Source organism: Oncorhynchus mykiss, chromosome 25 (genome assembly GCF_057628025.1).
Source record: "Oncorhynchus mykiss isolate SJ-2025 chromosome 25, ASM5762802v1, whole genome shotgun sequence".
Taxonomy (NCBI): domain Eukaryota; kingdom Metazoa; phylum Chordata; class Actinopteri; order Salmoniformes; family Salmonidae; genus Oncorhynchus; species Oncorhynchus mykiss.
The window spans coordinates 89,292,888-89,317,219 of NC_143046.1; the positions used below are offsets into that span (position 1 = coordinate 89,292,888).

General features: G+C 51.0%; 1 protein-coding gene across 3 annotated transcripts in view; it reads left to right on the forward strand.

The window, feature by feature from the left end:
* The window catches only part of LOC110506001 (RNA-binding protein 25), a 46,844-nt gene that overhangs the window by 2,094 nt on the left and 20,418 nt on the right, over positions 1-24,332 (forward strand). Inside the window, exons 3-8 of one of the 3 annotated variants that reach the window (XM_090221393.1) lie at positions 259-308; positions 622-798; positions 3,346-3,418; positions 4,516-4,676; positions 5,316-5,510; positions 18,173-18,256. In XM_090221393.1, coding sequence (XP_090077519.1) covers positions 259-308; positions 622-798; positions 3,346-3,418; positions 4,516-4,676; positions 5,316-5,510; positions 18,173-18,256 — 740 coding nt within the window. Of the gene's footprint in view, positions 1-258; positions 309-621; positions 799-3,345; positions 3,419-4,515; positions 4,677-5,315; positions 5,511-18,172; positions 18,257-18,944; positions 18,977-24,332 lie in introns of those variants that run through there. The other 2 variants (XM_090221394.1, XM_090221396.1) reach the window with 2 other exon arrangements.

Genomic DNA, 24,332 nt, shown 5'->3' on the forward strand with positions numbered 1-24,332 from the left:
AGTCATAATATTATGTCTGCAGTTTGTAGCAGTGGGTTATATGTCAACATGTGATTTTTTTTGTTTGTTGTATTCATTATACATTCTATTTAAATGTTTTAACGACTCTTAGAAGATCAAATGAGGACTAAAAGAGATCCTAATAAAATCGAATCGACACATCACTTTTGATGGTCAAGTACAGCGGCGTATTAGGGAGAGAACCTTGCCGATGTCGTACTGCAGATTCGTCTGATGTGTCTCTGTGTCTTCTTCGAGGTACGCCCATGATTCCAGTCCACATGGGGATTATGACCTCTGCGCCCGCTGTAAGCCTCTACTGCTGCTGCTGTTACACAAAAACAAATATATATACACACACACACACACACACACACACACACACACACACACACACACACACACACACACACACACACACACAAATATATATACACACACACACACACACACACACACACACACACACACACACACACACAAACAAATATATATACACACACACACACACACACACACACACACACAAGTAAACACAAACACACACAAATAAACACACAAAAATGCACAGACACACAAACTCCCCTCTCCTAATGTCTGTGTTGTATTATTGTATTGCAGGTCATGGTTCCTACCACAGTGTCTATGGTCCAGATGCCTCCTGGCCCTAGGAAGGATCTGAACCCAGTCCGAGTCAAGGAGAACCAGGATGGGGGCAGTGGAGACCCCACCACCACAGTGTTTGTTGGGAACATCTCCGAGAAGGCTTCAGACATGCTGGTCAGACAGCTGTTAGCGGTGAGCACTGAGCAGGGGATTTAACTTTCTGTTTGTGTTTTTATTTGTGATCTGGGTCCTCTTGAGGCTTTTTATTTGCCACTGCGCTTCTGCTTGGTTCTTGGTTTCTAGGCCGGGTTACTGTAAAGCACTTTGTGACAACAGTTTATGTAAAAAAAAAGGTATTTTATAAAGTAGGGCTTGTCTACAATACCAGTACAATACTTGGTTTACCATGGCAAAAAAATAAATAAAAGAATGAAGCAGACTAATCTCGTATGTTCCTCAGACAATTTGTGTGAACTCAGTGCGGTTTGCCTAAATCAGTTTTGTGAAGTGTGAACACTCTCTAAAGGAACTCAGGCCCTTCAAAAGAGCCCTTGAACCCGAACTGAGATCATCTTGAGAGGCGCTATGAGTTCGGTCCGCTTGAATTCCCGCCATCCTGTTCCCTTCCACATAAAATTACAAGAGAGAGCGAGAGAGAGAGAGAGAGTCGTCTTTGCATTCACATTGCTATGGTTACAACGGAACCAATATTATTATTTTTTTTCTCCCAACATTCACTCAATGCACTCTGGGATTTTACAGAAGCCATTAAATCAGAACGTATTATCACGCATTGAGTGAATGTTGTGAGAAAAAAAAAAATCTTGGTTCCTTTGTAACCAAGCTGTTTTTAAAAATATATTTTACCCCTTTTTCTCCCCAATTTCGTGGTATCCAATTGTTTTAGTAGCTACTATCTTGTCTCATCGCTACAACTCCCGTACGGGCTCGGGAGAGACGGAGGTTGAAAGTCATGCGTCCTCCGATACACAGCCCAACCAAGCCGCACTGCTTCTTAACACAGTGCCATCCAACCCGGAAGCCAGCCACACCAATGTGTCGGAGGAAGCACCTGGCAACCTTGGTTAGCGCGCACTGCGCCCAGCCCACCACTGGTGCACGATGAGACAAGGACATCCCTACCGGCCAACCCCTCCCTAACCCGGACGACTCTAGGCCAATTGTGCGTCACCCCACGGACATCCCGGTCGCGGCCGGTTTCGACAGAGCCTGGGCGCGAACCCAGAGTCTCTGGTGGCACAGCTGGCGCTGCAGTACAGCAGTTTTCGGGGGATATTGATTAAGCGATTGTCAAAGGATACATTCCAAAAATATGTGTGGAGTTTTTGACACAATGTTGAGATGTTGAGAATCACGACAGGGTACAAAATCAATGCTTGCTCTTAAAGGGACAGTAGCCTACATTTTGAGTGTACAATTTTCAATTACAGCATTATTTAATCTACCTGCATTCTTCTGCTATTTATTCTGTTTCCAGTAATATTTACATGTTAATAATATGATCTTCTGATTTATAATTATTATATGTCATCTTTATATTAGTTTCCAAAATGTAAGTTGGTTTATCTCGCTGTCTGATAACACGTTCTGATTTAATGGCTTGTCTTGCACTTCTGTAAAATCCCAGAGTGCATTGAGTGAATGTTGGGAGAAAAAAAAAAAAAAAAATCTTGGTTCCTTTGTAACCATAGCAATGTGAATGTGAATGCTCTCTCTCACAAAAATAGGTGAACTGGCAAGATAGTTGAATCCTAATTCAAAGGCAGTGTGAATACAACGAGAACTGAGTTCTTTTTACCCAGAGTTCACTTTTAAAAGGACTGAGATCTGTTATTTTAAAGAGGACTAAACACCCAACCTGGTGTAGGTAAAATATTGTGTGATATACAGTGCATTCGGGAATATTATTATTCTATGAATTATATAATATATTATAATATACTACTATTATTATTATTCTATTAATTATATAATATATAATATTATTATTCTATTAATTATATAATATATTATAATATTTTTATTCTATTAATTATATAATATACTAATATTATTATTCTATTAATTATATAATCTATTATAATATACTAATATTATTATTCTATTAATTAATATTTTATAATATAATAATATTATTATTCTATTAATGATATAATATATTATAATATAATAATATTATATTATTCTATTAGAATAAATTATTCTATAATGTAGAAAATGGTACTAAATAAAGAAAAACCTTTGAGTGAGTAGGTGTCCAAACTTTTGGACACCTTTTAATTGGTATTGTATGTAAATATGGTATTTCTGGGGAGGGTTTATTCATAAATTTGTTAACATTTCTAAAAACCAGTTTTTCGCTTTGTCCTTATGGGGTATTGTGTGTACATTGATATAGAAACTAATTAATTTAATCAATTTTAGAATAAGTCAAAATAACTCAACAAAATGTGGAAAAAGTCCAGGGGTCTGAATACTTTCTGAAATGCTCTGGGAAGAAAAACAAATGTGCCTCAACAGAAGGCTGTGTGTTTGCTACATTGAGAGCATTCCTTGCCACGATTCTCGGTTGTGTATCGTGATCCTGGTGTCGTAATAACCCTAATATATAAAGTTTACAAACCAATTTGATGGAATGATATTGGATCGCTCTGACATTTTGGTCTTTAGTCTCAGATGAGTGATTTCCCTCTGCCTGTCTTTTCCACCATCCTGTAGAAATGTGGCCTGGTCCTGAGCTGGAAGAGGGTCCAAGGGGCTTCTGGGAAACTGCAAGGTAAAAACAAAACAGGTACAACACTTCTATTATACTTTCCCTCCTTTCCTTGTTGTGTTGTTAACCGCCGAGCCTGTGTAGTTACCGCCGAGCCTGTGTAGTTACCGCCGAGCCTGTGTAGTTACCGCCGAGCCTGTGTAGTTACCGCCGACTCTGTGTAGTTACCGCCGAGCCTGTGTAGTTACCGCCGAGCCTGTGTAGTTACCGCCGACTCTGTGTAGTTACCGCCGAGTCTGTGTAGTTACCGCCGAGCCTGTGTAGTTACCGCCGAGTCTGTGTAGTTACCGCCGAGTCTGTGTAGTTACCGCCGAGCCTGTGTAGTTACCGCCGAGCCTGTGTAGTTACCGCCGAGCCTGTGTAGTTACCGCCGAGCCTGTGTAGTTACCGCCGAGTCTGTGTAGTTACCGCAGAGCCTGTGTAGTTACCGCAGAGCCTGTGTAGTTACCGCAGAGCCTGTGTAGTTACCGCCGAGCCTGTGTAGTTACCGCCGAGCCTGTGTAGTTACCGCCGAGCCTGTGTAGTTACCGCCGAGCCTGTGTAGTTACCGCCGAGCCTGTGTAGTTACCGCCACGCAAGTTATTTTTATGTCACCTTTATTTAACCAGGTAGGCCAGTTGAGAACAAGTTCTCATTTACAACTGTATAAAACTCTCTCTCTCTCTCCCCCAGTGACTGTATAAAACTCTCTCTCTCTCTCTCTCTCTCTCTCTCTCTCCCCCAGTGACTGTATAACACTCTCTCTCCCTCCCTCTCTCTCTCTCTCTCCCAGTGACTGTATAAATATCTCTCTCTCTCTCTCTCTCCCAGTGACTGTATAAATCTCTCTCTCTCTCTCTCTCTCTCTCTCTCTCTCTCTCTCCCAGTGACTGTATAAAACTCTCTCTCTCGCTCTCTCTCCCAGTGACTGTATAAAACTCTCTCTCTCTCTCTCTCTCTCTCTCTCCCAGTGACTGTATAAAACTCTCTCTCTATCTCTCCCAGTGACTGTATAAATCTCTCTCTCTCTCTCTCCCAGTGACTGTATAAATCTCTCTCTCTCTCTCTCCCTCCCAGTGACTGTATAAAACTCTCTCTCTCCCAGTGACTGTATACAACTCTCTCTCCCTCTGTAGCGTTTGGTTTCTGTGAGTACAAGGAGCCAGAGTCCACCCTGCGTTCCCTTCGTCTGCTACATGAGCTGTTGCTGGGAGACAAGAAGCTGCTGGTTAAGGTGGATGCTAAGACCAAGGCCCAGCTTGAAGAATGGAAGGCTAGGAAGAGGAACGCCAATGGGGTGAACACACACACACACACACACACACACACACACACACACACACACTGTCTACCATGAGAGGGTAATGGAGGAGAGCAGACTGGGTTCAGAAAATACAAGTGTTACCTCTCTCCTAGCAGTGAGCATTTCATTACCAACATTTAGTCTCTCGGGTCTTCTATGTGGTCCGGGACGATACCGGTATCACGATACTCGTTTGTATCACGGCAAGGAAATAAAACACAAAGCAGATGTTAAACTTCTTTATGAAAACAGCTCTAATGTTGGAAACAAACAAACATTATTACTCTACATTACTACATTACATTACTAAACTATTCAGAGTCCCAAAATAATAACACTCAATATTTTACACACAGCAGTTTTATTTTTTATTTTATTTATAGCACCGTAGAGTTTGGTCTGTTTTGTGTTCTTCTATTCGTCATGTAACACAAAATATTGCGATAGTGGTATCATCCCGGCCCTAGTCTTCGTCAGGGCAGAGCATTGGCTTGGTCTTAACATGGCTTCTGCGTGGCACACCTTGCAAAATCCAACATGAACATTCCTCTTTTCTCTGTACTTTTTTTGTTTTATTTTATAAAGGAATGTCTCTTGTCTTTCTCTACTCTCTCTTTTTTTTACGTCTCATAGGGAGCCAAGTCTGAGGACGGGCCCAAGGAAGAAGAGGACGAGGAAGAGGTTCTTGACGAAGACACAAAGCGTCGTGACCAGATAGTGAAAGGGGCGATCGAGGGGTTGATCCGGGAGTACGGCAGTGAGCTCAACGCCCCTTCTCAGGACGGAGACAACCAGCCCCGCAAGAAGAAGAGAGAGAAGAAAGAGGAGGTAGTAGCGTCCGTTCCTCTGGAGAGAGGAGGTAGTAGCGTCCGTTCCTCCGGAGAGAGGAGGTAGTAGCGTCCGTTCCTCTGGAGAGAGGAGGTAGTAGCGTCCGTTCCTCCGGAGAGAGGAGGTAGTAGCGTCCGTTCCGCCGGAGAGAGGAGGTAGTAGCGTCCGTTCCTCCGGAGAGAGGAGGTAGTAGCGTCCGTTCCACTGGAGAGAGGAGGTAGTAGCGTCCGTTCCTCTGGAGAGAGGAGGTAGTAGCGTCCGTTCCTCCGGAGAGAGGAGGTAGTAGTGTCCGTTCCTCCGGAGAGAGGAGGTAGTAGCGTCCGTTCCTCTGGAGAGAGGAGGTAGTAGCGTCCGTTCCACTGGAGAGAGGAGGTAGTAGCGTCCGTTCCTCCGGAGAGAGGAGGTAGTAGCGTCCGTTCCTCCGGAGAGAGGAGGTAGTAGCGTCCGTTCCTCCGGAGAGAGGAGGTAGTAGCGTCCGTTCCTCCGGAGAGAGGAGGTAGTAGCGTCCGTTCCTCCGGAGAGAGGAGGTAGTAGCGTCCGTTCCGCCGGAGAGAGGAGGTAGTAGCGTCCGTTCCTCCGGAGAGAGGAGGTAGTAGGGTCCGTTCCACTGAACAGAGGAGGTAGTAGCGTCCGTTCCACTGGAGAGAGGAGGTAGTAGCGTCCGTTCCTCTGGAGAGAGGAGGTAGTAGCGTCCGTTCCTCCGGAGAGAGGAGGTAGTAGCGTCCGTTCCTCCGGAGAGAGGAGGTAGTAGCGTCCGTTCCTCCGGAGAGAGGAGGTAGTAGCGTCCGTTCCTCCGGAGAGAGGAGGTAGTAGCGTCCGTTCCTCCGGAGAGAGGAGGTAGTAGCGTCCGTTCCGCCGGAGAGAGGAGGTAGTAGCGTCCGTTCCTCCGGAGAGAGGAGGTAGTAGCGTCCGTTCCACTGGAGAGAGGAGGTAGTAGGGTCCGTTCCACTGAACAGAGGAGGTAGTAGCGTCCGATCCGCTGGAGAGAGGAGGTAGTAGCGTCCGTTCCTCTGGAGAGAGGAGGTAGTAGCGTCCGTTCCGTTGGAGAAAGGAGGTAGTAGCGTCCGTTCTACTGGAGAGAGGAGGTAGTAGGGTCCGTTCCACTGGAGAGAGGAGGTAGTAGCGTCCGTTCCTCTGGAGAGAGGAGGTAGTAGCGTCCGTTCCTCTGGAGAGAGGAGGTAGTAGCGTCCGTTCCACCGGAGAGAGGAGGTAGTAGCGTCCGTTCCACCGGAGAGAGGAGGTAGTAGGGTCCGTTCCACCGGAGAGAGGAGGTAGTAGCGTCCGTTCCTCTGGAGAGAGGAGGTAGTAGCGTCCGTTCTACTGGAGAGAGGAGGTAGTAGCGTCCGTTCCGCCGGAGAGAGGAGGTAGTAGCGTCCGTTCCTCTGGAGAGAGGAGGTAGTAGCGTCCGTTCCACCGGAGAGAGGAGGTAGTAGCGTCCGTTCTACTGGAGAGAGGAGGTAGTAGGGTCCGTTCCTCTGGAGAGAGGAGGTAGTAGCGTCCGTTCCTCTGGAGAGAGGAGGTAGTAGCGTCCGTTCCACCGGAGAGAGGAGGTAGTAGCGTCCGTTCCTCTGAACAGAGGAGGAAGTAGCGTCCGTTCCTCTGAACAGAGGAGGTAGTAGCGTCCGTTCCACTGAACAGAGGAGGTAGTAGCGTCCGTTCCTCTGAACAGAGGAGGTAGTAGCGTCCGTTCCACTGAACAGAGGAGGTAGTAGCGTCCGTTCCTCTGAACAGAGGAGGTAGTAGCGTCCGTTCCTCTGAACAGAGGAGGAAGTAGCGTCCGTTCCACCGAACAGAGGAGGTAGTAGCGTCCGTTCCACCGGAGAGAGGAGGTAGTAGCGTCCGTTCCACTGGAGAGAGGAGGTAGTAGCGTCCGTTCCGCTGGAGAGAGGAGGTAGTAGCGTCCGTTCCTCTGGAGAGAGGAGGTAGTAGCGTCCGTTCCACTGGAGAGAGGAGGTAGTAGCGTCCGTTCTGCGTGAGAGAGGAGGTAGTAGCGTCCGTTCCGCTGGAGAGAGGAGGTAGTAGCGTCCGTTCCTCTGAACAGAGGAGGTAGTAGCGTCCGTTCTGCGTGAGAGAGGAGGTAGTAGCGTCCGTTCCACTGGATAGAGGAGGTAGTAGGGTCCGTTCCTCTGGAGAGAGGAGTTAGTAGCGTCCGTTCCACTGGAGAGAGGAGGTAGTAGGGTCCGTTCTACTGGAGAGAGGAGGTAGTAGCGTCCGTTCCACTGGAGAGAGGAGGTAGTAGCGTCCGTTCCACTGGACAGAGGAGGTAGTAGGGTCCGTTCCTCTGGAGAGAGGAGGTAGTAGCGTCCGTTCCTCCGGAGAGAGGAGGTAGTAGCGTCCGTTCCTCCGGAGAGAGGAGGTAGTAGCGTCCGTTCCTCCGGAGAGAGGAGGTAGTAGCGTCCGTTCCGCCGGAGAGAGGAGGTAGTAGCGTCCGTTCCTCCGGAGAGAGGAGGTAGTAGCGTCCGTTCCACTGGAGAGAGGAGGTAGTAGGGTCCGTTCCACTGAACAGAGGAGGTAGTAGCGTCCGATCCGCTGGAGAGAGGAGGTAGTAGCGTCCGTTCCTCTGGAGAGAGGAGGTAGTAGCGTCCGTTCCGTTGGAGAAAGGAGGTAGTAGCGTCCGTTCTACTGGAGAGAGGAGGTAGTAGGGTCCGTTCCACTGGAGAGAGGAGGTAGTAGCGTCCGTTCCTCTGGAGAGAGGAGGTAGTAGCGTCCGTTCCTCTGGAGAGAGGAGGTAGTAGCGTCCGTTCCACCGGAGAGAGGAGGTAGTAGCGTCCGTTCCACCGGAGAGAGGAGGTAGTAGGGTCCGTTCCACCGGAGAGAGGAGGTAGTAGCGTCCGTTCCTCTGGAGAGAGGAGGTAGTAGCGTCCGTTCTACTGGAGAGAGGAGGTAGTAGGGTCCGTTCCTCTGGAGAGAGGAGGTAGTAGCGTCCGTTCCTCTGGAGAGAGGAGGTAGTAGCGTCCGTTCCACCGGAGAGAGGAGGTAGTAGCGTCCGTTCTACTGGAGAGAGGAGGTAGTAGGGTCCGTTCCTCTGGAGAGAGGAGGTAGTAGCGTCCGTTCCTCTGGAGAGAGGAGGTAGTAGCGTCCGTTCCACCGGAGAGAGGAGGTAGTAGCGTCCGTTCCTCTGAACAGAGGAGGAAGTAGCGTCCGTTCCTCTGAACAGAGGAGGTAGTAGCGTCCGTTCCACTGAACAGAGGAGGTAGTAGCGTCCGTTCCTCTGAACAGAGGAGGTAGTAGCGTCCGTTCCTCTGAACAGAGGAGGTAGTAGCGTCCGTTCCTCTGAACAGAGGAGGTAGTAGCGTCCGTTCCTCTGAACAGAGGAGGTAGTAGCGTCCGTTCCTCTGAACAGAGGAGGTAGTAGCGTCCGTTCCTCTGAACAGAGGAGGAAGTAGCGTCCGTTCCTCTGAACAGAGGAGGTAGTAGCGTCCGTTCCACCGGAGAGAGGAGGTAGTAGCGTCCGTTCCACTGGAGAGAGGAGGTAGTAGCGTCCGTTCCGCTGGAGAGAGGAGGTAGTAGCGTCCGTTCCTCTGGAGAGAGGAGGTAGTAGCGTCCGTTCCACTGGAGAGAGGAGGTAGTAGCGTCCGTTCTGCGTGAGAGAGGAGGTAGTAGCGTCCGTTCCGCTGGAGAGAGGAGGTAGTAGCGTCCGTTCCTCTGAACAGAGGAGGTAGTAGCGTCCGTTCTGCGTGAGAGAGGAGGTAGTAGCGTCCGTTCCACTGGAGAGAGGAGGTAGTAGGGTCCGTTCCTCTGGAGAGAGGAGTTAGTAGCGTCCGTTCCACTGGAGAGAGGAGGTAGTAGGGTCCGTTCTACTGGAGAGAGGAGGTAGTAGCGTCCGTTCCACTGGAGAGAGGAGGTAGTAGCGTCCGTTCCACTGGACAGAGGAGGTAGTAGGGTCCGTTCCTCTGGAGAGAGGAGGTAGTAGCGTCCGTTCCTCTGGAGAGAGGAGGTAGTAGGGTCCGTTCCACTGGAGAGAGGAGGTAGTAGGGTCCGTTCCGCCGGAGAGAGGAGGTAGTAGGGTCCGTTCCGCCGGAGAGAGGAGGTAGTAGCGTCCGTTCCTCTGGAGAGAGGAGGTAGTAGGGTCCGTTCCACTGGAGAGAGGAGGTAGTAGCGTCCGTTCCACTGGAGAGAGGAGGTAGTAGCGTCCGTTCCTCTGGAGAGAGGAGGTAGTAGCGTCCGTTGCTCCGGAGAGAGGAGGTAGTAGCGTCCGTTCCACCGGAGAGAGGAGGTAGTAGCGTCCGTTCCACTGAACAGAGGAGGTAGTAGCGTCCGTTCCACCGGAGAGAGGAGGTAGTAGCGTCCGTTCCACCGGAGAGAGGAGGTAGTAGCGTCCGTTCCGCTGGCGAGAGGAGGTAGTAGCGTCCGTTCCGCTGGAGAGAGGAGGTAGTAGCGTCCGTTCCTCTGGAGAGAGGAGGTAGTAGGGTCCGTTCCACTGGAGAGAGGAGGTAGTAGCGTCCGTTCCGTTGGAGAGAGGAGGTAGTAGCGTCCGTTCTACTGGAGAGAGGAGGTAGTAGCGTCCGTTCCACCGGAGAGAGGAGGTAGTAGCGTCCGTTCTGCTGGAGAGAGGAGGTAGTAGCGTCCGTTCCGCTGGAGAGAGGAGGTAGTAGGGTCCGTTCCTCTGGAGAGAGGAGGTAGTAGGGTCCGTTCCTCCGGATAGAGGAGGTAGTAGGGTCCTTTCCACTGGGGAGAGGAGGTAGTAGCGTCCGTTCCTCCGGAGAGAGGAGGTAGTAGCGTCCGTTCCTCTGAACAGAGGAGGTAGTAGTGTCCGTTCCTCTGGAGAGAGGAGGTAGTAGGGTCCGTTCCACTGGAGAGAGGAGGTAGTAGGGTCCGTTCTACTGGAGAGAGGAGGTAGTAGCGTCCGTTCCACTGGAGAGAGGAGGTAGTAGCGTCCGTTCCTCTGGAGAGAGGAGGTATTAGCGTCCGTTCCACTGGAGAGAGGAGGTAGTAGCGTCCGTTCCACTGGAGAGAGGAGGTAGTAGCGTCCGTTCCTCTGAACAGAGGAGGTAGTAGCGTCCGTTCCTCTGGAGAGAGGAGGTAGTAGCGTCCGTTCTGCTGGAGAGAGGAGGTAGTAGTGTCCGTTCCTCTGGAGAGAGGAGGTAGTAGCGTCCGTTCCACTGGAGAGAGGAGGAAGTAGCGTCCGTTCCACTGGAGAGAGGAGGTAGTAGCGTCCGTTCCTCTGGAGAGAGGAGGTAGTAGGGTCCGTTCCTCTGGAGAGAGGAGGTAGTAGGGTCCGTTCCGCTGGAGAGAGGAGGTAGTAGGGTCCGTTCCACTGGAGAGAGGAGGTAGTAGGGTCCGTTCCTCTGGAGAGAGGAGGTAGTAGGGTCCGTTCCACTGGCGAGAGGAGGTAGTAGCGTCCGTTCCTCTGGAGAGAGGAGGTAGTAGCGTCCGTTCCTCTGGAGAGAGGAGGTAGTAGCGTCCGTTCCGCTGGAGAGAGGAGGTAGTAGCGTCCGTTCCACTGGACAGAGGAGGTAGTAGCGTCCGTTCCACTGGAGAGAGGAGGTAGTAGGGTCCGTTCCTCTGGAGAGAGGAGGTAGTAGGGTCCGTTCCTCTGGAGAGAGGAGGTAGTAGTGTCCGTTCCTCTGGAGAGAGGAGGTAGTAGCGTCCGTTCCGCTGGAGAGAGGAGGTAGTAGCGTCCGTTCCACTGGAGAGAGGAGGTAGTAGTGTCCGTTCCGCGTGAGAGAGGAGGTAGTAGCGTCCGTTCTGCGTGAGAGAGGAGGTAGTAGCGTCCGTTCCTCTGGAGAGAGGAGGTAGTAGCGTCCGTTCCTCCGGAGAGAGGAGGTAGTAGCGTCCATTCCTCCGGAGAGAGGAGGTAGTAGCGTCCGTTCCTCCGGAGAGAGGAGGTAGTAGCGTCCATTCCTCCGGAGAGAGGAGGTAGTAGCATCCGTTCCTCTGGAGAGAGGAGGTAGTAGCTTCTGTTCCTCCGGAGAGAGGAGGTAGTAGCGTCCGTTCCGCTGGAGAGAGGAGGTAGTAGCTTCTGTTCCTCCGGAGAGAGGAGGTAGTAGCGTCCGTTCCTCCGGAGAGAGGAGGTAGTAGCGTCCGTTCCTCTGAACAGAGGAGGTAGTAGCGTCCGTTCCACTGGAGAGAGGAGGTAGTAGCGTCCGTTCCTCTGGAGAGAGGAGGTAGTAGCTTCCGTTCCACTGGAGAGAGGAGGTAGTAGCGTCCGTTCCTCTGGAGAGAGGAGGTAGTAGCGTCCGTTCCACTGGAGAGAGGAGGTAGTAGCGTCCGTTCTACTGGAGAGAGGAGGTAGTAGCGTCCGTTCCGCCGGAGAGAGGAGGTAGTAGCGTCCGTTCCGCCGGAGAGAGGAGGTAGTAGCGTCCGTTCCACCGGAGAGAGGAGGTAGTAGCGTCCGTTCCACCGGAGAGAGGAGGTAGTAGCGTCCGTTCCACCGGAGAGAGGAGGTAGTAGCGTCCGTTCCACCGGAGAGAGGAGGTAGTAGCGTCCGTTCCACCGGAGAGAGGAGGTAGTAGCGTCCGTTCCACCGGAGAGAGGAGGTAGTAGTGTCCGTTCCGCCGGAGAGAGGAGGTAGTAGCGTCTGTTCTGCTGGAGAGAGGAGGTAGTAGCGTCCGTTCCTCTGGAGAGAGGAGGTAGTAGCGTCCGTTCTACTGGAGAGAGGAGGAAGTAGCGTCCGTTCCACTGGAGAGAGGAGGTAGTAGCGTCCGTTCTACTGGAGAGAGGAGGTAGTAGCGTCCGTTCTACTGGAGAGAGGAGGTAGTAGCGTCCGTTCCACTGGAGAGAGGAGGTAGTAGCGTCCGTTCTACTGGAGAGAGGAGGTAGTAGCGTCCGTTCCTCTGGAGAGAGGAGTTAGTAGCGTCCGTTCCACTGGAGAGAGGAGGTAGTAGGGTCCGTTCTACTGGAGAGAGGAGGTAGTAGCGTCCGTTCCACTGGACAGAGGAGGTAGTAGCGTCCGTTCCACTGGACAGAGGAGGTAGTAGGGTCCGTTCCTCTGGAGAGAGGAGGTAGTAGGGTCCGTTCCTCTGGAGAGAGGAGGTAGTAGGGTCCGTTCCACTGGAGAGAGGAGGTAGTAGCGTCCGTTCCTCTGGAGAGAGGAGGTAGTAGCGTCTGTTCCTCTGGAGAGAGGAGGTAGTAGCGTCCGTTCCTCTGGAGAGAGGAGGTAGTAGCGTCCGTTCCTCTGGAGAGAGGAGGTAGTAGCGTCCGTTCCTCTGGAGAGAGGAGGTAGTAGCGTCCGTTCCTCCGGAGAGAGGAGGTAGTAGCGTCCGTTCCTCCGGAGAGAGGAGGTAGTAGTGTCCGTTCTACTGGAGAGAGGAGGTAGTAGGGTCCGTTCCACTGGAGAGAGGAGGTAGTAGGGTCCGTTCCGCCGGAGAGAGGAGGTAGTAGGGTCCGTTCCGCCGGAGAGAGGAGGTAGTAGCGTCCGTTCCTCTGGAGAGAGGAGGTAGTAGGGTCCGTTCCACTGGAGAGAGGAGGTAGTAGCGTCCGTTCCACTGGAGAGAGGAGGTAGTAGCGTCCGTTCCTCTGGAGAGAGGAGGTAGTAGCGTCCGTTGCTCCGGAGAGAGGAGGTAGTAGCGTCCGTTCCACTGAACAGAGGAGGTAGTAGCGTCCGTTCCACCGGAGAGAGGAGGTAGTAGCGTCCGTTCTACTGGAGAGAGGAGGTAGTAGCGTCCGTTCCACCGGAGAGAGGAGGTAGTAGCGTCCGTTCCGCTGAACAGAGGAGGTAGTAGCGTCCGTTCTGCTGGAGAGAGGAGGTAGTAGCGTCCGTTCCGCTGGAGAGAGGAGGTAGTAGGGTCCGTTCCTCTGGAGAGAGGAGGTAGTAGGGTCCGTTCCTCCGGAGAGAGGAGGTAGTAGGGTCCGTTCCGCTGGGGAGAGGAGGTAGTAGCGTCCGTTCCTCCGGAGAGAGGAGGTAGTAGCGTCCGTTCCTCTGAACAGAGGAGGTAGTAGTGTCCGTTCCTCTGGAGAGAGGAGGTAGTAGGGTCCGTTCCACTGGAGAGAGGAGGTAGTAGGGTCCGTTCTACTGGAGAGAGGAGGTAGTAGCGTCCGTTCCACTGGAGAGAGGAGGTAGTAGCGTCCGTTCCTCTGGAGAGAGGAGGAAGTAGCGTCCGTTCCACTGGAGAGAGGAGGTAGTAGCGTCCGTTCCTCTGGAGAGAGGAGGTAGTAGGGTCCGTTCCTCTGGAGAGAGGAGGTAGTAGGGTCCGTTCCGCTGGAGAGAGGAGGTAGTAGGGTCCGTTCCACTGGAGAGAGGAGGTAGTAGGGTCCGTTCCTCTGGAGAGAGGAGGTAGTAGCGTCCGTTCCACTGGAGAGAGGAGGTAGTAGCGTCCGTTCCTCTGGAGAGAGGAGGTAGTAGCGTCCGTTCCTCTGGAGAGAGGAGGTAGTAGCGTCCGTTCCGCTGGAGAGAGGAGGTAGTAGCGTCCGTTCTACTGGAGAGAGGAGGTAGTAGCGTCCGTTCCACTGGAGAGAGGAGGTAGTAGCGTCCGTTCCACTGGAGAGAGGAGGTAGTAGGGTCCGTTCCTCTGGAGAGAGGAGGTAGTAGTGTCCGTTCCTCTGGAGAGAGGAGGTAGTAGCGTCCGTTCCGCTGGAGAGAGGAGGTAGTAGCGTCCGTTCCGCTGGAGAGAGGAGGTAGTAGTGTCCGTTCCGCGTGAGAGAGGAGGTAGTAGCGTCCGTTCTGCGTGAGAGAGGAGGTAGTAGCGTCCGTTCCTCTGGAGAGAGGAGGTAGTAGCGTCCGTTCCTCCGGAGAGAGGAGGTAGTAGCGTCCGTTCCTCCGGAGAGAGGAGGTAGTAGCGTCCGTTCCTCTGGAGAGAGGAGGTAGTAGGGTCCGTTCCACTGGAGAGAGGAGGTAGTAGCGTCCGTTCTACTGGAGAGAGGAGGTAGTAGGGTCCGTTCCACTGGAGAGAGGAGGTAGTAGCGTCCGTTCCACTGGAGAGAGGAGGTAGTAGCGTCCGTTCCTCCGGAGAGAGGAGGTAGTAGCGTCCGTTCCTCTGGAGAGAGGAGGTAGTAGCGTCCGTTCCTCTGGAGAGAGGAGGTAGTAGCGTCCGTTCCTCCGGAGAGAGGAGGTAGTAGCGTCCGTTCCTCTGGAGAGAGGAGGTAGTAGTGTCCGTTCTACTGGAGAGAGGAGGTAGTAGGGTCCGTTCCACTGGAGAGAGGAGGTAGTAGGGTCCGTTCCGCCGGAGAGAGGAGGTAGTAGGGTCCGTTCCGCCGGAGAGAGGAGGTAGTAGGGTCCGTTCCGCCGGAGAGAGGAGGTAGTAGCGTCCGTTCCTCTGGAGAGAGGAGGTAGTAGGGTCCGTTCCACTGGAGAGAGGAGGTAGTAGCGTCCGTTCCACTGGAGAGAGGAGGTAGTAGCGTCCGTTCCTCTGGAGAGAGGAGGTAGTAGCGTCCGTTGCTCCGGAGAGAGGAGGTAGTAGCGTCCGTTCCACCGGAGAGAGGAGGTAGTAGCGTCCGTTCCACTGAACAGAGGAGGTAGTAGCGTCCGTTCCACCGGAGAGAGGAGGTAGTAGCGTCCGTTCTACTGGAGAGAGGAGGTAGTAGCGTCCGTTCCACCGGAGAGAGGAGGTAGTAGCGTCCGTTCCGCTGAACAGAGGAGGTAGTAGCGTCCGTTCTGCTGGAGAGAGGAGGTAGTAGCGTCCGTTCCGCTGGAGAGAGGAGGTAGTAGGGTCCGTTCCTCTGGAGAGAGGAGGTAGTAGGGTCCGTTCCTCCGGAGAGAGGAGGTAGTAGGGTCCGTTCCGCTGGGGAGAGGAGGTAGTAGCGTCCGTTCCTCCGGAGAGAGGAGGTAGTAGCGTCCGTTCCTCTGAACAGAGGAGGTAGTAGTGTCCGTTCCTCTGGAGAGAGGAGGTAGTAGGGTCCGTTCCACTGGAGAGAGGAGGTAGTAGGGTCCGTTCTACTGGAGAGAGGAGGTAGTAGCGTCCGTTCCACTGGAGAGAGGAGGTAGTAGCGTCCGTTCCTCTGGAGAGAGGAGGAAGTAGCGTCCGTTCCACTGGAGAGAGGAGGTAGTAGCGTCCGTTCCTCTGGAGAGAGGAGGTAGTAGGGTCCGTTCCTCTGGAGAGAGGAGGTAGTAGGGTCCGTTCCGCTGGAGAGAGGAGGTAGTAGGGTCCGTTCCACTGGAGAGAGGAGGTAGTAGGGTCCGTTCCTCTGGAGAGAGGAGGTAGTAGCGTCCGTTCCACTGGAGAGAGGAGGTAGTAGCGTCCGTTCCTCTGGAGAGAGGAGGTAGTAGCGTCCGTTCCGCTGGAGAGAGGAGGTAGTAGCGTCCGTTCTACTGGAGAGAGGAGGTAGTAGCGTCCGTTCTACTGGAGAGAGGAGGTAGTAGCGTCCGTTCCACTGGAGAGAGGAGGTAGTAGCGTCCGTTCCACTGGAGAGAGGAGGTAGTAGGGTCCGTTCCTCTGGAGAGAGGAGGTAGTAGTGTCCGTTCCTCTGGAGAGAGGAGGTAGTAGCGTCCGTTCCGCTGGAGAGAGGAGGTAGTAGCGTCCGTTCCGCTGGAGAGAGGAGGTAGTAGTGTCCGTTCCGCGTGAGAGAGGAGGTAGTAGCGTCCGTTCTGCGTGAGAGAGGAGGTAGTAGCGTCTGTTCCTCTGGAGAGAGGAGGTAGTAGCGTCTGTTCCTCCGGAGAGAGGAGGTAGTAGCGTCCGTTCCTCCGGAGAGAGGAGGTAGTAGCGTCCGTTCCTCTGGAGAGAGGAGGTAGTAGGGTCCGTTCCACTGGAGAGAGGAGGTAGTAGCGTCCGTTCTACTGGAGAGAGGAGGTAGTAGGGTCCGTTCCACTGGAGAGAGGAGGTAGTAGCGTCCGTTCCACTGGAGAGAGGAGGTAGTAGCTTCTGTTCCTCCGGAGAGAGGAGGTAGTAGCGTCCGTTCCTCCGGAGAGAGGAGGTAGTAGCGTCCGTTCCGCTGGAGAGAGGAGGTAGTAGCTTCTGTTCCTCCGGAGAGAGGAGGTAGTAGCGTCCGTTCCTCCGGAGAGAGGAGGTAGTAGCGTCCGTTCCTCTGAACAGAGGAGGTAGTAGCGTCCGTTCCACTGGAGAGAGGAGGTAGTAGCGTCCGTTCCTCTGGAGAGAGGAGGTAGTAGCTTCCGTTCCACTGGAGAGAGGAGGTAGTAGCGTCCGTTCCTCTGGAGAGAGGAGGTAGTAGCGTCCGTTCCACTGGAGAGAGGAGGTAGTAGCGTCCGTTCTACTGGAGAGAGGAGGTAGTAGCGTCCGTTCCGCCGGAGAGAGGAGGTAGTAGCGTCCGTTCCACCGGAGAGAGGAGGTAGTAGCGTCCGTTCCACCGGAGAGAGGAGGTAGTAGCGTCCGTTCCACCGGAGAGAGGAGGTAGTAGCGTCCGTTCCACCGGAGAGAGGAGGTAGTAGCGTCCGTTCCACCTGAGAGAGGAGGTAGTAGCGTCCGTTCCACCGGAGAGAGGAGGTAGTAGCGTCCGTTCCGCCGGAGAGAGGAGGTAGTAGCGTCTGTTCCGCTGGAGAGAGGAGGTAGTAGCGTCCGTTCCTCTGGAGAGAGGAGGTAGTAGCGTCCGTTCTACTGGAGAGAGGAGGAAGTAGCGTCCGTTCCACTGGAGAGAGGAGGTAGTAGCGTCCGTTCTACTGGAGAGAGGAGGTAGTAGCGTCCGTTCTACTGGAGAGAGGAGGTAGTAGCGTCCGTTCTACCGGAGAGAGGAGGTAGTAGCGTCCGTTCCACCGGAGAGAGGAGGTAGTAGGGTCCGTTCCACTGGAGAGAGGAGGTAGTAGCGTCCGTTCCTCTGGAGAGAGGAGGTAGTAGCGTCCGTTCCTCTGGAGAGAGGAGGTAGTAGCGTCCGTTCCTCTGGAGAGAGGAGGTAGTAGCGTCCGTTCCTCTGGAGAGAGGAGGTAGTAGCGTCCGTTCCTCTGGAGAGAGGAGGTAGTAGCGTCCGTTCCTCTGGAGAGAGGAGGTAGTAGCGTCCGTTCCATTGGAGAGAGGAGGTAGTAGCGTCCGTTCCTCTGGAGAGAGGAGGTAGTAGCGTCCGTTCCTCTGGAGAGAGGAGGTAGTAGCGTCCGTTCCACTGGAGAGAGGAGGTAGTAGCGTCCGTTCCTCTGGAGAGAGGAGGTAGTAGCGTCCGTTCTACTGGAGAGAGGAGGTAGTAGGGTCCGTTCCACTGGAGAGAGGAGGTAGTAGCGTCCGTTCTACTGGAGAGAGGAGGTAGTAGCGTCCGTTCTACTGGAGAGAGGAGGTAGTAGCGTCCGTTCTACTGGAGTGAGGAGGTCGTAGCGTCCGTTCCTCTGGAGAGAGGAGGTAGTAGCGTCCGTTCTACTGGAGAGAGGAGGTAGTAGCGTCCGTTCCACTGGAGAGAGGAGGAAGTAGCGTCCGTTCCGCTGAACAGAGGAGGTAGTAGGGTCCGTTCTGCGTGAGAGAGGAGGTAGTAGCGTCTGTTTCTCCGGAGAGAGGAGGTAGTAGCGTCCGTTCCTCCTATTTAAAGCGCGTGATGAGAGAGAGGAGGTAGTAACGTCCGTTTCTCCTATTTAAAGCGCGTGATGAGAGAGAGGAGGTAGTAGCGTCCGTTTCTCCTATTTAAAGCGCGTGATGAGAGAGATTGTCGATGTTGTTTTACATGGAGTGTGTTTTTTTTGTTTCTTCACTTTGTTTTCCAGGAGGAGGCGCTTAACCTGCAGCCATTTTGTTTTTATTTTCTGTAAATCGCTACGCTAACTTCTGGGCCGCCCTGGACCTTGTTTCAGCAGTGTCGTTTGGTGACGGTAGAAGGACATGTTATGAACCTGATATCACGTTTATCTGTTTCCCCAGGAGGACATCAATGTGATGGACATGGAAGATGACAAAAGAGACCTGATATCCAGAGAGATCAGTAAATTCAGAGACACTCACAAGGTAACACACTCCACTGTTCTCACATTTAGGCTTTGGAGAAAGAAACTACAATACCCATATCTAGATTATACCCAGTGTAGTTTTAACATCCCTGTCAATGACTGGACTACAAATTAATGTATTGACCCCCATTTCTAACGTCCTAACATTAATTTCAAATAGTTCAGATATTTGCTAATTTTGTTCAATTGAACTTGACAAAAAAAATTAAATAAACAATATGTGGAATGTCCGTTAAGTCAACAACTGATATATTTCAGTTTCCCCAACAGTGTAAAGAATTATAGGATAAACTGTTAATAACAGTGACTTGGGATGAAAGTATACAGTAGATCTTTCAGTTAGACGCAGGACAGGGCGACTCCAGTCCTCGGTGGCCTTATTCAGGGTCACCCCCCCGTCCCCCAGCATCCTTAGCAAACACACAGGATTTTTAAACTTAATTGCATTCTAAACTGAAGATCATGAACGAGTTGATTATTGGAGTCAGGTGTGTCAGCTGGGGCACAAGTGTGGCGCTAATCAAGCCCCCCCTCCTCCCCCGAGGACTGGAGTTACACCCCCCCCCCCCCCCCGCAGGCCTGATAGGATGGACGAAATGTTAAAATTCCTCAAAGCTAATCTATTGATTATAACCCCACCATTATGGTAGACATCATATGATGACTAAAGCAAGATGAATCTCAGAGCTTTTGGGGGAAAAGTATGCGAGGATAGGATGTAAGTATCATCTTTTAATTTATCATCTCTACGTCTCGGGCGCTCCCTTCTGGAGGACTTGCAAAGGGGCAACTGGCTCTGAGACTGTGCTACACTATATATATATATATATATATATATATATATAAGGTATTCGGGTACCATTTTGCATACACCAATGTCTTTTCGCTAGTTGGCATGGGTTAAAAGGAGACCCCTACTGGTTGTGTGAATACAAAGCCAGAGAGCCTAGTGAACCTATGCAGGTCCTTGTGTTGTGTTTTGAAGAAGGCAGACTAGGGACTCAAAATTATGGCCCAGATTCCCCCAGTTTTCCAGAATTCCCGGTTGAAAGATTTATGAAATTACGGGGATTTTTTTTTTTGGAAAACTATGCTATTTTGGGGAAAACTACCTGGGATTTTGCAACCCAAAGGTAGAGACTGAGAGTGAATAACCACGGCAGCTGTTTAAGCAGTCTGTAGTGTAGGGTACTAAAAGCAGGGAGCGTCCCTCCACAGCAGCACTTTGAGATCTGAAGACTAGACAGGTAAGACTTTCTGTCTGTCTTTTATCCTCCTCCCTCCCTCTCCTCCTCCCTCCCTCTCCCTCTTCCTCCCTTGCTCTCTCCCTCTCCCTCCCTTGCTCTCTCCCTCTCCCACTCCCTCCCTCGCTCTCTCCCTCTCCCACTCCCTCGCTCTCCCACTCCCTCACTCTTGCTCTCCCTCTCAATCTCCCACTCCCTCACTCTCGCTCTCCCTCTCCCACTCCCTCCCTCTCGCTCTCCCTCTCCCACTCCCTCCCTCTCGCTCTCCCTCTCCCACTCCCTCCCTCGCGCTCTCGCTCTCCCACTCCCTCCCTCTCGCTCTCCCACTCACTCCCTCTCGCTCTCCCACTCCCTCCCTCTCGCTCTCCCACTCCCTCCCTCTCGCTCTCCCACTCCCTCTCTCTCGCTCTCCCACTCCCTCGCTCTCCCACTCCCTCACTCTCCCTCTCCCACTCCCTCGCTCTCGCTCTCCCACTCCCTCCCTCTCGCTCTCCCACTCCCTCCCTCTCGCTCTCCCTCTCAATCCCCCTCCCCCCTCCCTCCCTCTCCCTCGCTCTCCCCCTCTCCCCCCCTCCTCCAGCTTTCTGCTCTTACTTTCTCCTTTTCTACTTCGTTGTGCTTTATATTTGTATACGTCTTAAATTACCTCTCTCTCTATTATGTTAAATAAAAACCTTGTTTAGGAACATCACAGGAAGGTTTTATGCTGCTTATTTTCCAAATCTAATAGACTTGTAAGGTTTTTAGGGTAAAGACGAGCACTATTCCCATCATATACAGTGTGTAAGTGGAACGTGAAGGTTCAAGCATGTTAGAAAACATTACCCACACTAAACACCACACATCTAGTGACAGGATATTACCTCATCGCCAGGGGACTGTTGCATCAGAGGCATTTTCAGACAGGCCAGGGGACTGTTGCGTCAGAGGTATTTTCAGACAGGACAGGGGACTGTTGCGTCAGAGGTAAGTCCAGACAGGACAGGGGACTGTTGCATCAGAGGTATTTTCAGACAGGACAGGGGACTGTTGCGTCAGAGGTATTTTCAGACAGGACAGGGGACTGTTGCGTCAGAGGTAAGTCCAGACAGGACAGGGGACTGTTGCGTCAGAGGTAAGTCCAGACAGGACAGGGGACTGTTGCGTCAGAGGTAAGTCCAGACAGGACAGGGGACTGTTGCGTCAGAGGTAAGTCCAGACAGGACAGGGGACTGTTGCGTCAGAGGTAAGTCCAGACAGGACAGGGGACTGTTGCGTCAGAGGTAAGTCCAGACAGGACAGGGGACTGTTGCGTCAGAGGTAAGTCCAGACAGGACAGGGGACTGTTGCGTCAGAGGTAAGTCCAGACAGGACAGGGAACATTCTAGAACATCAGTTTAATCCAAAGGGAAGTGAGATTTGTAGCGGGGAAATGGTGGGGAAATCTTCGCTATAATCTCTTTCAGCTCCAGCTTTCTCTATTCTATTTCCTCTCCTTCTTCTCTCTGACAAGACAGGAGACCCACAGTTCAGTTTAGTCCAGCAGATTTACACGTTGTAGTTTCTTTTATACTGATCACACTATCCAGCACAAAATTGACGAACATCATTCAATGGCATTTGACCAGCTCAATGAATGGGCATATAGCCATAGCATTTTTTTTTTTTTTTGTAGTGAGGTACCATATTGGTGAGGTACCGTATCTCTCTGTATGGTAAGGGCTGTTGGTACTCTTGTCTCTGTCTGGTGTTTTGTTAATCACTCTGTTGGTCTGAGACGATCTGACGATGGACATCAGAAGACGACCTCTGGGTAAGAACAGCTCTATGATTTCATTCCTTTTACCCAAACTGGAATACCTACCTGCATTGACTCTCTCTAACACCAATGTAAAAGATCACCATTTTGTATCTAAACTAGTCTTTTTAATGTGGTGTGATTTTAACTGGATAATGTGTACAGTAAATTAATCACTGGTCCATCGTAAGGGATCGATGGACAGATATATTTTGCCACATTTTTTATTTTTATTTTGTTTCTGTGAACTTGACCTGCTCTTCCTCACAGGAGTAGCTTGTAGGCTTGTAGGGGCAGAGACAGACGCGCTGAGCGAGTCCGTAATTCATCACCTGTAAGTCACAAACAACCAATTAGCCCCCACAGAGGATCCATCTCTATTTCCTGTTTTTCTGAGAGAAGTGAACCCTGATGTGTGTTTCTGTGCTGTTAATACATAAAACAACAACAACAGTTTGTTTTGGTTCACTTTGAAATCTTATGAATGTCGTTAGCTAAATTATTTAAGGTAACTAGATAAAGTGGTTTCCACCGTCTCCAGATTGGTATTTTTTGGCTCCAATAAGTCACCAACCTTCATTAAGAAGTACATACCCCAACCAGAAGTCATGGATTACAGGCAACATCTGCACTGAGTTTAAGGCTAGAGCTGCTGCTTTCAAGGTGCGGGGACAGTAATCCGGATGCTTATAAGAAATCCCACTAAGACCTCCAACGAACCATCAAACAGGTAAAGCATCGATACAGGACTAAGATCGAATCCTACGACTCTGACGCACAATGCATGTGGCAGTGCTTGCAAGCTATCATGGATTACAAAGGGAAACCCAGCCGCGAGCTGCCCAGAGGATCTAAATGTCTACTCTGCTCGCTTCGAGACAAGTAACTCTGAGCCATGCATGAGAACACCAGCTGTTTTCCGGACGACTATGTGATCTCACTTTCCGTAGCCAATGTGAGTAAGACCTTTAGCGGAACCCCTCGCCAACAGCCAATGAAATTGTAGGGCGCCAAATACAAATCTCATAAATCAAATTTCTCAAACATACAAGTATTAGGCACCATTTTAAAGATAAAATTCTCGTTAATCCAGCCACAGTGTCTGATTTCAAAAAATGCTTTACAACGAAAGCTCCACAAATGATTATGTTAGGTCACCACCAAGTCACAGAAAAACCCAGCCATTTTTCCAGCCAAAGAGAGGAGTCACAAAAAGCACAAATAGAGATCAAATTAATCACTAACCTTTGATGATCTTCATCAGACGACACTCATAGGACTTCATATAACATAATACATGTATGTTTTGTTCGATAAAGTGCATATTTATATCCAAAAATTATAAAAAATATAAATTTTACATTGGTGTGTTATGTTAATTTAATAAAAACATGCTGTGATTTTGCAGAGAGCCACATCAATTCACAGAAATACTCATTATAAATGTTGATGAAAATTGTTATTTGTGTTATGCATGGAACTTTAGATACAGCGGTTGCATTAAGGAGAAGTGTGTCAGATTTTTTTAAAATTGACAGAAAAAGCATAATCTGAGTACGGCTCTCAGAGCCCAAACCAGCCAAAATAAATATCCGCCATGTTGCGCAGTCAACATTAGTCAGAAATAGCATTATAAATATTCACTTACCTTTGATGATCTTCATCAGAATGCACTCCCAGGAATCGCAGTTCCACAATAAATGTTTGTTTTGTTCGATAATGTCCATTTATGCCAAATAGCTTCTTTTGTTAGGGCGTTTGGTAAACAAATCCAAACGCACGTTCAGGTCCAGCCGAACGTCGGATGAAAAGTTCAAGAAGTTATATTACAGGTCGTAGAAACTTCTCAAACTAAGTGTAGAATCAATCTTTAGTATGTTTTTATCATAAATGTTCAATCATGTTCCAGCCGGAGAATTCCATTGTCTGTAGAAAAGCAACGGAATGAGAGATACGCGCGTTCACATGAGAGGTGACTGAGAACGAGGCTGCTGGCAGACCCCTTAGTCAAAAAGCTCCCATCCGGCCCCCCTTCACAGTAGAAGCCTGAAACAACGTTCTAAAGACGGTTGACATCTAGTGGCCTTAGGAAGTGCAACATAACCCATATCCCACTGTGTATTCGGCAGGGACTGAGTTAAAAAACTACAAACCTCAGATTTCCCACTTCCTGTTTGGATTTTTTCTCAGGTTTCCGCCTGCCATATGAGTTCTGTTATACTCACAGACATCATTCAAACAGTTTTAGAAACGTCAGAGTGTTTTCTATCAAATTCTAATACTAATATGCATATATTAGCATCTGGGACTGAGTAGGAGGCAGTTCACTCTGGGCACACTATTCATCCAAAAGTGAAAATGCTGCCCCGTATCCCAAAGAAGTTAAACAGGTTAATATGCGCAAGGCCAGATGAAATACCAGGATGTACCATGGGAATACACTGACCAGCTAGCTGGCAAGTGTCTTCACTGACATTCTTTACTTATCTCTGACCCAGTCTGTATTACCTACATATTTCAAGCAGACCCCCATTGTCCCTGTACACCCAAGAACGCCAAGGTAACCTGCCTAAATGACTACCGACCCCGTAGCACTCACATCTATAACTATGAAAGACTGGTCATGGATCACATCAACACCATCATCCCAGAAACCTTAGACCCACACCAATTTGCATACCGCCCCAACAGATCCACACTGCCCTCACCCACCTGGACAAAAGGAATACCTATGTAAGAATGCTGTACATTGACTACAGCTCAGCATTCAACACCGTAGTCCCTTCCAAGCTAATCACCAAGCTCAGGACCCTGTGGACTGCACATCTCCGTCTGCAACTGGATCCTGGACTTCCTGATGAGCAGTCCCCAGGTTGCGAGGGTAGGTAACAACACATCCGCCGCACTGACCATCAACACGGGGCCCCCTCAGGGTTGGGTGCTTAGTCCCTTCCTGTACTCCCAGTTCACCCAAGACTGCAAGGCCGCGCATGACTCCCAACATCGTCATTTTGCAGTTTGCTGACGACACAATGGTGGTAGGACTGATCACC